This window comes from Delphinus delphis, chromosome 21, assembly GCF_949987515.2.
Source record: "Delphinus delphis chromosome 21, mDelDel1.2, whole genome shotgun sequence".
NCBI classification, from domain to species: Eukaryota; Metazoa; Chordata; class Mammalia; order Artiodactyla; family Delphinidae; genus Delphinus; species Delphinus delphis.
In genome coordinates, this window is record NC_082703.1 from 25,996,430 (window position 1) to 26,009,993 (window position 13,564).

General features: G+C 37.5%; 1 protein-coding gene across 1 annotated transcript in view; it reads right to left on the reverse strand.

Annotated features, from left to right (window-relative positions):
* Positions 1-13,564, reverse strand: part of CSMD1 (CUB and Sushi multiple domains 1) — a 1,741,289-nt gene that overhangs the window by 104,172 nt on the left and 1,623,553 nt on the right. Inside the window, exons 45-48 of the mRNA XM_060001344.1 lie at positions 12,953-13,033; positions 11,682-11,795; positions 5,764-5,952; positions 2,937-3,083 (exon numbers count right to left, since the gene is read on the reverse strand). Of these exons, the coding sequence (XP_059857327.1) occupies positions 2,937-3,083; positions 5,764-5,952; positions 11,682-11,795; positions 12,953-13,033 (531 nt within the window). The remainder of the gene's footprint in view (positions 1-2,936; positions 3,084-5,763; positions 5,953-11,681; positions 11,796-12,952; positions 13,034-13,564) is intronic.

Genomic DNA, 13,564 nt, shown 5'->3' on the forward strand with positions numbered 1-13,564 from the left:
ATAATAATAATAATGATGATGAAAAGCAGGAAGGCCAAGCCGACTGTAGACCCTGCTCCAAGTTCAGAGATAAGATAAAGTCTGAAAGCTCCTGAAGGGGCAGTGGGACCACACGGTGCTTAGGGTGTCACCTGTGAGCTTTGTCACAGTTCAGTCTGTTAAGAGAGAGAATCTAACTCTAACTCTATGGGGTCCAATAATTATTTTCTTTCCTATTGACTGTGTTTCTTCTATCACCAGGCTGTCAGGATATCCCTTCCTTCCTAACTCATCGAGAACAAGATACAGAGGGGCCCAGAGCGGGGAGACACGGCACAGCAAAGCAAAGGGGAAGATTAGAACACGGGCTCCCACCACCTGTTCGACTCCTGGCTATGTTAAGAATTAAGAGGACCAGGGCCCAATCCTTACATTCTGCTCGTGGTGCGTTGGAAAGGCAGGTGAAGGAGGGAGACACTCAAGTAGGAATCATGATGGAAGACAGCGGGCAGAGTTGGCTATCCTGGAGTTTCTGGGTGGATGTCAGCCAGTCTGTAGTTCTGACTCTCCCATTACTGAAGCTTATTTCACTTACTCTCACTTATTTCATTTAAGGGCCATTTTTTGCTCAACACTCAGCAGTTTATTGAATTGACTTGAACCTCAATGGACAAGCACTTGCTTTTTGTTGTTGTTGTTTTGTTGGTTAATCATGTAGATCAATTATATTGCTCTTAAGCCTGACGACCAATGCTTCACACATGTGAGGCAAACAAAGGCTTGTGATGCAACACATGCTTATATTATGGGCCGCAGCTCCCTTGCCCACAATATTACAGTTCAGGGATCTTCACTGAATCACTGCTCTGAAATTACTGGTGATGAACTGCTAGCAGAGGTCATTGACTCATCAAATTTTAAGTGAAAATCTGTTCAAAGATCTATCTGTATCTATACCTACAGAGAGATAAATAGATAGGTCCATTCATAGAACAACAGTTTATAGCCTTCTCCGAAATTCTTTTTCCTACTTTCCCAACACTGTTTAACAAAGAGAATCTTCTTGTTCTATAAGGAATGAAAATATCCCTTGAAAGACAGAATTCAAGGTATAATCACATCGCCAGGCTACTAAGTAATTTGCCACAGATAAAACAAGATAAATTATGTTCACCATTATTTCCCCTGCACTGTCCATTTTTGCTCATTGGAAATAAATTCAAACAATTCTACAGGTCTGAGTATTTAGTTTTCAGAACAAGGAATTTGATGAACACAAATCCAATCACTGCCCTAATGCTCGCAATACCCATTCGAATGAAGCGATTTCAACTGTGAGCTCTTTGTTGATAAGCTTTTTGAATGGCTACTTTGAGCAAAGGCGGGAAAACAAAAGTCTGAGCATATTTTATTAAACATTATAGAGGAAGCATGAGTGAATTTCATGCCTCCTGTCCTTACATCAAGAGCTATTTCAAAACCCTGATGCTTTTTACCATTTCATGACGTCTACCAATCAGAGAGAGCTAAAAGATTCTTAAAACTACTAAGACCTTTCGCTGTTCCTCCCTCAGGATGTTCCCATCACTGAGGATGTACTACAGACATTGGAATAAGCAACCTCTGGGAGGTACACTGGTCAATGAAATGCACAGAGTGGGCATCTCCCTTGGGAAATATATCTCAATTGTTAGCACGGATACTGTTGAGTGAGACACTGAGAAAAGGTTAGATATTTTTCTTAGTATTTAAAATATCTGAGGAATTTAAATTGTCTGTCTACTGCTTTTGTAGGGCAGTATAAACATTAGGTGTCGGGCTGGTCACATTGACATACCCAGGATCTAATCTCTCATAAATGTATTAACTGATTTAATTAATATACAAAACTACTGACAGAAAGTGATTGACATATACGGGGAAGGAACAAAATAATTTAAATGTTGACCAGGAAATATATACGTAAACATATTTATTTTGTATATGTTTATATGTGTGTGTGTATATATCTATATATCATGTCTGCACAAAGATAAAGAGACATACGAATATAGAACCAATAAAAAGACATACTGTTAATAGTAAGATGTTATTATTACTTATACAATTAAACGCAGGGACTTCCCTGGTGGTCCAATGGTTAAGAATTCACCTTCCAGTGCAGGAGACATGGGTTTGATCCCTGGTCGGGGAAGTAAGATCCAAGATCGCACATGCTGAGGGACAACTAAGCCCGTGTGCTGCAACTAGAGAAGCCCACAAGCCACAAGGAAGATCCCTGAGTGCCGCAACTAAGACCCAACGCAGCCAAATAAACAAATAAATAAATAAATTTAAATTTAAAAAAATTAAATGTAATATGATTATCTCCTCCTGGTTGTCTCCTTAGCCTTTAAACATATTTTAAAACTAATTTGGGCTTCCCTGGTGGTGCAGTGGTTGAGAGTCCGCCTGCCGATGCAGGGGACACGGGTTCGTGCCCCAGTCCGGGAGGATCCCACATGCCGCGGAGCAGCTAGGCCCGTGAGCCATGGCTGCTGAGCCTATGCGTCCGGAGCCTGTGCTCCGCAACGGGAGAGGCCACAGCAGTGAGAGACCTGCGTAACGCTTAAAAAAAAAAAAAAAAAAAAAATTAAAAAACAAAAAAACTAATTTATATTATATTACTTTACTTTGGGGGGAAATATCTTTGCTTTCTGTGGCATGCAATTCAATAGTTTATGATTTTAGCAACAAAACGTTTTAATAGTAATCAACAGATAGTTTATTATCCCTAATGTAGTTTAGAGATATCACTCAGAGTAATTTCCCATCATATTATTTCTATTGAAGTTAATTATTCATCTTCAGAAATTAGGTTTATACTATAAATCTTTATATATTATGATTTTTTAATTTAATGCAGATCCTTTGTATTAAAAATACTTTTATATTAAATCTTAACCTCACTTACTAACCTGAATAACGAATCTTGAATCCTTTTTTACTGGTTGCGTGATCAGTGGACCAGCGGAGATATAACTGATTACTCTTGCTTGTAAAATTTGACTGTTCAGTATGGTTTCCACTCAAGACCACTAACAGAGGACTTTGACCAGAAGAGCCTAAATGAAACAGAAAAAACAAAAAAGTTATGATATGAATTAGCACCTACAAAATGCAGATTACCTTTAGCTTTTGATTAAATTGGAGTCTAGCTATACGATATATAGCTATTTAGTTCCAAAGGAGACAAAGAATTCCAAATAAATAAAGCAGCAGATACATTCCCTGTTAAAAAATAATAATAAAAGAAACAACAGCCAACCAAAATAACTTCAGACATATATGCTACTAATACATAATACTTAAATCGAATAAGAAGTTACCTATAAAACAGCAGTAATTTAAAAAATGAAAATAGTTTTTACTATTATTAGTATTTACAACATTGAATGGATACAGGGAATGGAAATTTTCATGCAATACTAGTGAAAGTATAAGTTAGTATAATCACTTTGGAGAGCAATTTGGTAATATCCAATACAACTGAAGGTTTTAATTATATTTTTTATAAACACCAACATATGTGCACAATGTTATGTATACAGCAAAACGTTTATTCCAGCATTTTTATGGCAAAATGTAGATCCTAAGTTGTGGTTTGGGGTTTTAAAAAGGTATTAAAAAATCTTTTCAAAGAAATTCTACATAGCATTTAAAATTAATGAACTAGATAAACATGTATCAGTGTAGGTAATGTTTAAAATAGCATATTGACAAGTGAAATCTGTTTGCAGATAAATATAATATGATGGCAATTGTGTAAACATTCAAAAGTGTGCAATATACAAATTGTATGTGAGTGTGTATGTGTGTGTGAGTGTGTACGTGTAGTCTCTGTTACCAAGATGGAAGCTAGCAAGTTCCTCACAAGTGAAGGCCACCATCTTTCTTCTGACACCTTTTTCTCAATTGAGTTCTCTAGTGATTAAAGTCCTATTTTGTTTTTAAATTGAGGAATAAGCACTACTGGAGCCGCAGAGAGCAATAAACTCTTGGGTTATTAAAGCTTAAAATCAACATATTCAACTTTTTCCTTTTTTGGTCAACTCAAGAGCTATAAAAGAGCCACTGTCTTTCAAAAAAACAAAACAAAACAGATGCAACGAACATGACGTTTACTTCAACAAAAATGCCAATGCTTAAAAAATTATTCATATAAAAGTCTGACCTTTCATTTTACAGAGAACTCTTTGACAGTGAAACACACCTAGTCATAGATCTCTGGTAATTCTGACAGCAACTGCTTTGATATTATCTCTATTATCTATTTTGCTTATGGTTTATAATGGGCTTGATCTGTCTATATTTTGGGAAGATCACATTGTAAATGCTTCAGGCATAAATTATTGATAATGATTTTGCTCCTGAAATAAGAAGACGCAGAAGCACTGCCTGCTAAATTTCAATTCAACCAAGGTGAAACAAAGACACAGGCATACATTTAGAGTGATTATGTCAATACATATAACTATATACTGCATGTATAGGAATATGTAAGCATACACACACACACACACACACACACACACACACACACACACACACACACACACACACACAGCCCCTGAGGTTAACTGCTTGTCTGTACTTTGTTATGACACCTAATTGGCCTTAAGATAGTTTCCCGGATTCCTCATTGACAAAAGAAGCCCATTTTTGTACGTGGCTAATGCGTTACTTCTTCCCACCCTAAAGACTAAGAGGAGAGTCTTCAGTAGCATGTGTCCGTTTTAACGCACCCTTAAAAACCCTCGGAAAATGAAAACATTACCCTTCAGTCCTCTGTTCCTATGTATATAAATATGAGTTTAATTTCCTATTTAGCAGCTCATCTTTGGAAATACATAAATTGATTCATCGAGTGTCTATCCATAGAAGCAACTTGACTATTATGATTCATCAAGTCACTAAGAGGCATATAAACACACAGAGAATCAATTACAGTAATTTTTTTCACTGAATTGATTGTTATTTATCTGAACTCAATGACAAATCCATCAGAACATGTAAAAACCCTCTTATTATGTACAGCCGTAACTGTATCATGGTCTGATATCCTGGGCTATGATAATGCTTCTGTACAAAGAAAAATTATTAACATCAGTTCCATTTCAAATTGACAATTCAACCACATAGTATGTTTAAGCATAGCATTGTTATATTAAAAGTTCATTAGAATTGTACAAAAATGCATGACTCATGTTGAAAACAGTATTAGCATTTGTTCAGTAAACTATTTTACTAATCTAAAGAAACTGTACATTAAAGACTCCTATAGCATTTATCACCCAGAAATCTCTGTGAGCCATTACTTTTATATATTTCTAGTAAAATAATCATTTAGACTGATTAAAGTACTTTTAGCCCTCTTAAATTTCCTAAAATATCTTCTAAATCAATATAATCTTAGAAGAAGGGAAAGGAAGATCTTTTGAAATCATCTACTTCAAAGCCCCACATTAAAGAATGATTAAAGTTAATTCAGTACATTTTCAGGGTGTGTCACCAGCATCCTAATGGTTTAAGAGTTGCAACATTAGAAACGGCATGGAAATGTTTTACCTACCGCTTGATCTCTGAGACCACACAAGCCCAAGAATAATTCATTTTCTGTTTGGGGGAGACTTAATATACTTCAAGAAAATATTCAAGTTCTTGCATTACAGAAACATTATAGTGGCATCCTTATTACATTATGCATAGGTCACTGGTATGTGAACAAAGTTTAAAGAGACTTACCATCAAATACTTCCAGTGCATCAAACTGCTTTTCACTTTGGAAAATGTCCACGAAGATGGTGATGTTGTAATTTGGTTCCACTCTGATGCTCCACGAGCACGTCTGGGAGTTAAAATAGTTGCCTGGATACCCTGGACTAAGGATGACCCCAGAAGATTCTGTCCGGACTTCACTGGCTGGACATTGTGCTAAGGAACAACGCACCAGTAAAAGTTTTCCTTAACAAAATGAATCCAACTTCAATAGGGTAGTTTCTAACCCTGGATATACAAGCTCATGAAAGAAAAAAACAACAACAACAAAGCAATCCTACTGAGATGTGACCAAATGTAATACAGGACACAAACAGAACAGGAAAGCAACATTTTAGCATCACCCTATAATTTAAAACATAATTATGTATAATATATATATGTTGATATACAGATGAGATAGAAGAGATTGATAGATGATTGACAGATAGCCATAGATGGATAGGTAAATCCTATTTAACTCTAAGGAGACCAAGAGTCAAAGAGATAAGTCTGTCAACCTGATCCTAGGGCAGCCAAGCTGAGGTAGCTGCCAACTTGAGAAGCACTGAACCTGGAAGTTTTCTTTACCTGGAGAAGGTGGAGAAGCCATGGTCTGGCTCCTGCTGACCTGCCCTTGGTGAGGGAAGGAGGGACCCCTGACATAGGGACAGTTCATACCATACGTGCCTTTCACTCCTCATCCAGAGTCCATAGACCATCCATTCAGGCTATGACTGAATTGCCCACACACCTCACTTAACTCAGGGCAGGTGCCTTGTGGACTCAACCGCAGGATCCCAAGTTTTCAACTAAAGTGTAAGACCTCACCTTTTCAATGTAATATTACAAAAACATTGTGAAATTATACACGATGATAATAAAATTATATTTATTTCTGCCTTTGATTATATTTTTAATTATATTTAGAACAGTAAATTTTAAACATTTGATGTGATTGCTTGGGACTGTGATAAGAGATGAGTCATATGGGACACCTGAGTTTCTACTGTGTAAAGTGGGAGTGATTTCTAATGCGTTAATTTATCGTGCATAAATCATTAAGATAATATGGACACCTTGACACAATTTTCCCTCTCACTTTTTTTCATTATTCAACTACTCCAAGTTAATCACAATAAAACTAATCTGTGTAGGTATGAGTGCAAAAGAAAATCACCAAAGTCTCTTAATCAGTCACTTCTCTCACTGCTAATTTAAGTATCCTACAGAAACAGTTTTTGAATAGATTAAGAGAAAATTATTTCTCTTATTGGTGATGGTTCAACAATAAACAAAGATGTACCAAAACTATTTACAAAATGTTTAAAAAGTTAAATGATCTGCTTTTCCTCAATCGAAAAGAGCTTCTATCAATGGAAGTGTGTCTTATTTGTTGAGTTATCTCCTTTTAATTAATGAAATGTGTATTATTCATGAATACATTTCAAAACCCAAACAGATGAGAAAGCTTATATGTTTTGATTCAAGTAATGGTTAAAAAGAGTATTTTCCCCCCTTTTTTTCATTTTACTTAGTATTCCAATTGAGACGTATCTTAAAATTTAGAAAATGTTTAGGGATAAAATCACCGAAGATGAAACATTTCATAGAACCATTTTAATAAATGTGTACTTTAGGTAGATTTTAAAGTATACTTACAGTGTTAATTAATAAAAAATAATTTAAACCGAAACACATAGACCAAACAACTTAGTTTAAAAAGTATCTTCTTCTGTGTTGATGGTAAGATCACTCTGTAAAATATATTACGGCCTTTCAGAAATGAACGTGTTGATGTTAATAAAATAAGTTAGAGTTTTTTCTGTCTGCATGTGTGCAGGGCCTGGGGTTTTAGGATCTCCTGGGACTTGTTCTGAATTTACAATAAGAGCCAGAGGTTGGCTGTAACTAGACAGCAATAAAGCTCCTCCTCAGGGTTATAATCAGATCAAAAACATGCAAATGTTTTTCTTAATCTAAAGCGCTATGTGCGCAGACAGTGTTACAACATCTGACCACATGCCTGCCTGTGCCTGACGTGAAGATGCTACAGAGCACATGTCATTGTGTGTTAATACATGGGAGAAGTAGTTAACCTGCATCTCTGTCCTGCGATTTCATCACCACAACCATAGCTATTAGACAACACTGGGACAGCAGACCACCTGGAAACAAGAAACCATCCACCTGCTGAAATGCACCTGGAGAGCTGAGAGCACAACCCAGGGTGTGATTAGAGCTCAGACGCAGATTCTTAAACACAGCTATTCTGATTCCCTGTTTCTGTTTTTTAGAGAAGATAAAATGAAAACATCAGTGAGATTATTTGCTTCATTTCTTTTTACGACCCTTCACAGTATTTCTTTCAGACATACATACTGTTTTGAAGAGGCACTGAGTCTGTCTCCAGGTGAGCGGAAGTGCCTCCACTCCTGTGTTTCTCACGCCCCCTCCCACGTGCCCATCCCCTTCCCTTCCTCTGGAAACTGTTGCTAGGAGCAACCCCCATTGACAGCGAGAAGGTTTCAGAGACCGCAGGCTCCTGTAAGCTGAGCCCTCTGTGCTAAAAACACCCTGTTTCCCACGGGGGCTATCGGAGACTTCCCACCCCCGGGAAGCATCTGCGTCAGGGTCCTGGCAAAGACACCTCTGAAGGAACGTGCTGCTGAGACAGCGGCTTGAGCTTTGCATCCCCTCCCTCTGCGCAGTTACTCCTTTAGCTTACTTTTGGAGAAAAACGCAGTGTGAGCCTTAAAACCCAAAGCACCTTGCGGAGCTTCAGCAAAAGTAATGGACTCAAACATTAGGATTTGTAAATAAGATTAACTCTTAAGAGCACGTCTACGTATGAAAGAATTGTGATACGGAGAACTCTGTCACCTGAAGATGTGTTACTGTCACACTTATGCTTCCCGAGGAATGGCCACTCTTTGAAGGTCACTGATGGTCTTTAGTGTTCGTTGATAATGCATGTTTCCCATTTTTAAAACTAATAACCATTGATGGATTTCCATGGTTTATGGGATGAAGCCACCTGACACTGAAGACCTTTTACAATCTGGCGTCCTTTAGGTTTCCAGCCCACATAATGCCATTCCCTCAAACACACCCTAACAGCAAGCTGCTGGGGGCCACCCCCTCTTTCCTGGATGCCCTATGTCCTTTTACACTTCCAAACCTTTCTTACTGCTTCTCTTCACTTTTTGAAATGCTTCTCTCTTCTTTTTAACTTGAGAAGAGTCACTTTCGTGATAGCCTTCTATGCTAAAATATACTTGGCCTCTGTCCCAGGTTCTGGCACGGAGCTCCCCAAACCCTTGGAATTTCCTGAGGGTTGGGAGTGTCTTTGAATTGAGTTAAACTGTGGGGCACTCAGCTGGTGTCTAAAGAAAATGAGAGAATTGCTTGGTGGTGTTGAAAAACATTCCAGAGCCTCATTCATTTTTTTTTCTAAATGAAGGTAAGTATCCACAAGGTAATATTTATCTGTAAAAAGTGTGAACTTTCAGAACAATTTATTCCCATTGTTCCCAAGGAACAATCAACCACCCTAAAGTGGTGATAATTTTCAAAGCAGAACTTCTAAAAGTGTGGTTATGACATTTGAAGAAGTAGGACTCATAACTAGTACAATTTTTCATCAAGAATTTATTGGGGAATTGGCCCCCACTTGAGCCCAATCAAATAATAGAAAAGTACTGGAAGAAAAATGACAATTAAGTGCTTAAGTGTTTAAGTGTTTGATAGACGACATCCGAGTCCCTATTTCCTTTCTTAAATAATGAGGTGTTTAGGGAATGACAGCTAAGATAACTCAGTTCATTCTAAACAAATTTACTCCTGAACTGAAACAGAAGAGAACTAGGTCATCCTACGTAGTAATTCCTGTAAGTTCAGTAGGGCCTGGGGACCTCCGGGCTGAGTACAGGGAGCCTATCTTGTTAGCTGGACACTCTCTGCAAACGTGTGAGCGCGGAAGTAATTTAGAGAATGATGCCCCTGTTGTGTTGATCTACTCTGTTCCTGGATTGTCACGAATCAATTTCATTTAAGTGAAAACCAGGTTAATCTTGGGGAGAGACAAGAGAACGGAGGCATGGTCCCTATTTTTAAAGTAGCATATGTTAAATAAACATTTATACCTTTCTTCATTAATCAGCTAAGACCACCCTTGCTGAAAGTCACCTATTCTGAGAAATTTAAGGCTGTGTTTGGTGGAATTAAAATCTGCCTTCAACATGTGAAGATTTACCTCAGTTAATTTTTATATAAAATGGCAAAAGATGAAACTTTCATACCCACCCCCTCCACCACCTTGAGAAAAGAATCCTCTGGAGATCACCATCGCTGAGGTAACGTGGTCCTGACACACTGGTTTTCCCAGGAAAAAAATGACATCAGTGTCCTGACTTAGCGCCCCATGCGACCCCCTGCTTCTAACAGAGGCAGCTAGAGGCAGGGTTTCAGCGGCACCGCAACCACAAGGGTCCCGCAAGTGTTTAAAGCAAGAGGCAAAGGGTGGGGTGCCCCCTCCTGTGGAGTTTCCCACACCCACTGGCTCGAATGTGGGTGCAATTCCAAAGTACATTTTTCTCAGAAACAATCTAAGTCACTTTGGTTAATTAATAATAATTCATTCCAGATTCTCTTCAGGTGTTGAAAATCGTTTCCCTCTATAAGAGTGACTGAAATTCTACCTCATTAGTAATGAAAATGCACAGTTACCAGATATTCTGGAAGAATCAATTCATGGGCCTGAGCATTTGCAAAATCAATACTATTGCAATGCAAAGGAAATTGCCTTTCATAGGGTGGATAATTAACATTATAAATCGCTTAGAATTAATTTAATATTCACTTCATCTTTACACCAATCCCATAAATGATGCAGATAAATGATCCTCATTACACATGATGCTCAGAAGATTAGTAACCAAGGTCACTTGATAATCAAATCTAGACTCTGGGTCTTCTCTTCCTAAGTGTTGGCCCTTTTAAATGTTTCACTATCCCTAATGAATGATAATATTCAAATTCCCTGAAACGGGAGAGTTCCATTCTTTAAAGGAAATAAACGTGACTGTGATTTTGAAGTTACAAAATAAAACCTATCTTGGAAAGCTCTTGGACAGGCAACCAGTCATACTTCTGACTTATATTGAGACATTTTGGCTTATTTACGTCTCTTCCAAATCTTTTTTTCTTCCAGTAGTGCTTAAAAGTGGTGCCTTTAAGTAATGTATTTTAAATGATCTAATGATATTCAAATCAATTGAATCAATAGATTCAACCTCATATTTTGTTCTGCTATTGTATATTATCTGTTATTGCATATGGTCTATACAATTTAAAGCTGTAAAAATATGAAATGTGTGCATTTATTGTATGCAACATATGTGCATTTCAATGTCTATACATTCTACAGAAAAAAAATAGTAAACACTAATTTTATGCATGCTAAAGAATTCAGAGGGAAGTGTAGTGATGCCTGCAATTTGCCTTGAATGTATCAAAAATATAGATAGATTAATGGATGGATAGACAGATAAGAGAAACGTGACAAAGGATATGTAGTAAACATTAATGGTGGAACATAGGCAATGGGTATTATTTTTAAATTATTTCAACTTTGCCATATGTATGAAAATTTTCCTGACAAACTGTTGGGAAACAGCAAGACTTCTTATTTGATGTAGGTTTGATTTATTTTGTGGAGCTACCTAAAAGCAAGGGTAAGATATTTCTGTTAGCCGGTGATTTTAATTGCAACGGAATGATAACACAGATAGAGACAAAACCAGATGCATACAAAGAAATTCAGACACATGCAAGGAAGTCCAGACCAATACAAGTTACACCATGTTCCGTGTTGAACAAGCATATTTGTAGTATAAACTTCATACCTTCACACGTCGGGAGAGAGCCTTCAAACTGCAGTTGCGAGCCGAGCATACAGGTCAGCGTGTCCGTCCCGGACAGCGTGTACCCAGGGTGGCACTGGTACTTCACGGAGTCTCCTGAAGGAGCCAGCACAGCATATACTTGAAGATTCTGTCTCCAGGACACGCGGCGTGGGAATGTATTAAACATGCATGCGGCTTAAGTGAGTGCGCAAACTGTTTCTGAATCAAGATCGGTATTCATGTGTCGTCTGTTTAATGAAATGGTGCCATTTTCAGTTCTTAATTTATAAAAATGCCACCTTAAATGTAACCAGTATTTCTACAGAAATTATGTAGCAGATTTTCCTTCTTTGACTGATGTGTCTATGTTCATTTCCCTTTGCCCATGACTACTAAAAAAAGAAAAGGAAAGAAGGAAGGAAGGAAGGAAAGGAAGAAAGAAAGAGAGAGAGAGGGAGGGAGGGAGGGAGGGAGGGAGGAAGGAGGGAAGAAAGAGAGAAAGAAAAGAGAAATAGATGCTTGGGATTTAAAGTTGTACAACAGAATGGCTTTAATGCATCCGGAGAGGGCTATACAATGAACTTGGCCTAATTAGCACAATGTTCTCATTAACTAAGCCCTTAGGAGTAGAGCAGAAATTAGGTCACACGGTTTGACCACTGGTCTGAAACAGGGTGTGACAACAGGACAGAGTATTTGTAATTGAGACAGAGAAACCCTGCATCACAATAACTATACGGCAAACATACACCACAGCTGGTTTCCTAATGTGACCTGATGATTGTTTAATGAAACAGATCATTAATATAAAATGAAAAAACAGAATCTCTAAATATTATCATTAAATGTATTCACCAATTGTATTCCAGTTTCAATGAAAGGTCAATGTTAGACTAATCATTATTTTAGCCACAAATGATTTTCTTCTTCTAGTTCATGAACATGGTTCCCTAACTAAACACCAACATCTGTTTAAGTCTGTCTCTGAAAACTGCTTTTCAGGAGAAAAATGCAAACTACTGAGTGATGTAGGGGGAAAATGTGCTCAAAATGACAAAAGCAAAATTCAAACGGAAAAAAAAAACACTGAAAATCATGGAGATGAAGAAAGAAAAAGATATTTACTCAGTGCATGACCTCTGTGTATATCTCTCTAGCAAAGCTTGAGGAATATTTCTGACAAATACTCACTTACTTGACTGACTACTGCAGTTGGGTGGGTGTAAAAAAGGTGGGTTGAGCTAATGATGTTGTAATGAAGAAAACATTACCTATTTCAAAATCCTCATCCTCAGTAAGCATTTCTGCCTGTGGAACTGCTGGGGGAGGCTGACATTTCTTGAGCTGGAATGCTACATGGTTCATAAAAAACAATAAGAGCAATTACATTTGCTGAATAAACAGAAATCTTACAAAAAGCATTCCTCTTATGTTGTGTTGTTGTAATGCTTAGGTACAGGAACATGTCTGTATTTGTAAATCATAGTTTTACGAAAGTCTTGAGCTTCAAATGCTTACAGAATTACTTAATATCAAGGAATATCTAAAATTGAAAGGAAAAAGTATAAAATTTAAAATATTATAATGTTTAAAGAAAAACACTTTACATATATTTGGAATTCTGCAAGAGAAATGGTTCCACATCCATGTCTGGCTCTGACATGGTCCTCCTCTGTCTCTTGTCCTGAGGAAGTCCATGTGGCAGGCCTCACGAGAGATAAGGGACTGGTATCTTTTTCCCTAAATTATTTAGCATTCATTCTCAAAATCAGTAAAGACTGGCTTTGTTCCCTCTGCAAACACATGACATTTGCTATCGAGGTTCATCTGAAGACAGAGATGAGGAAATCTATGAAAGGTGCTAAATGTATTTCAGTGGTCTC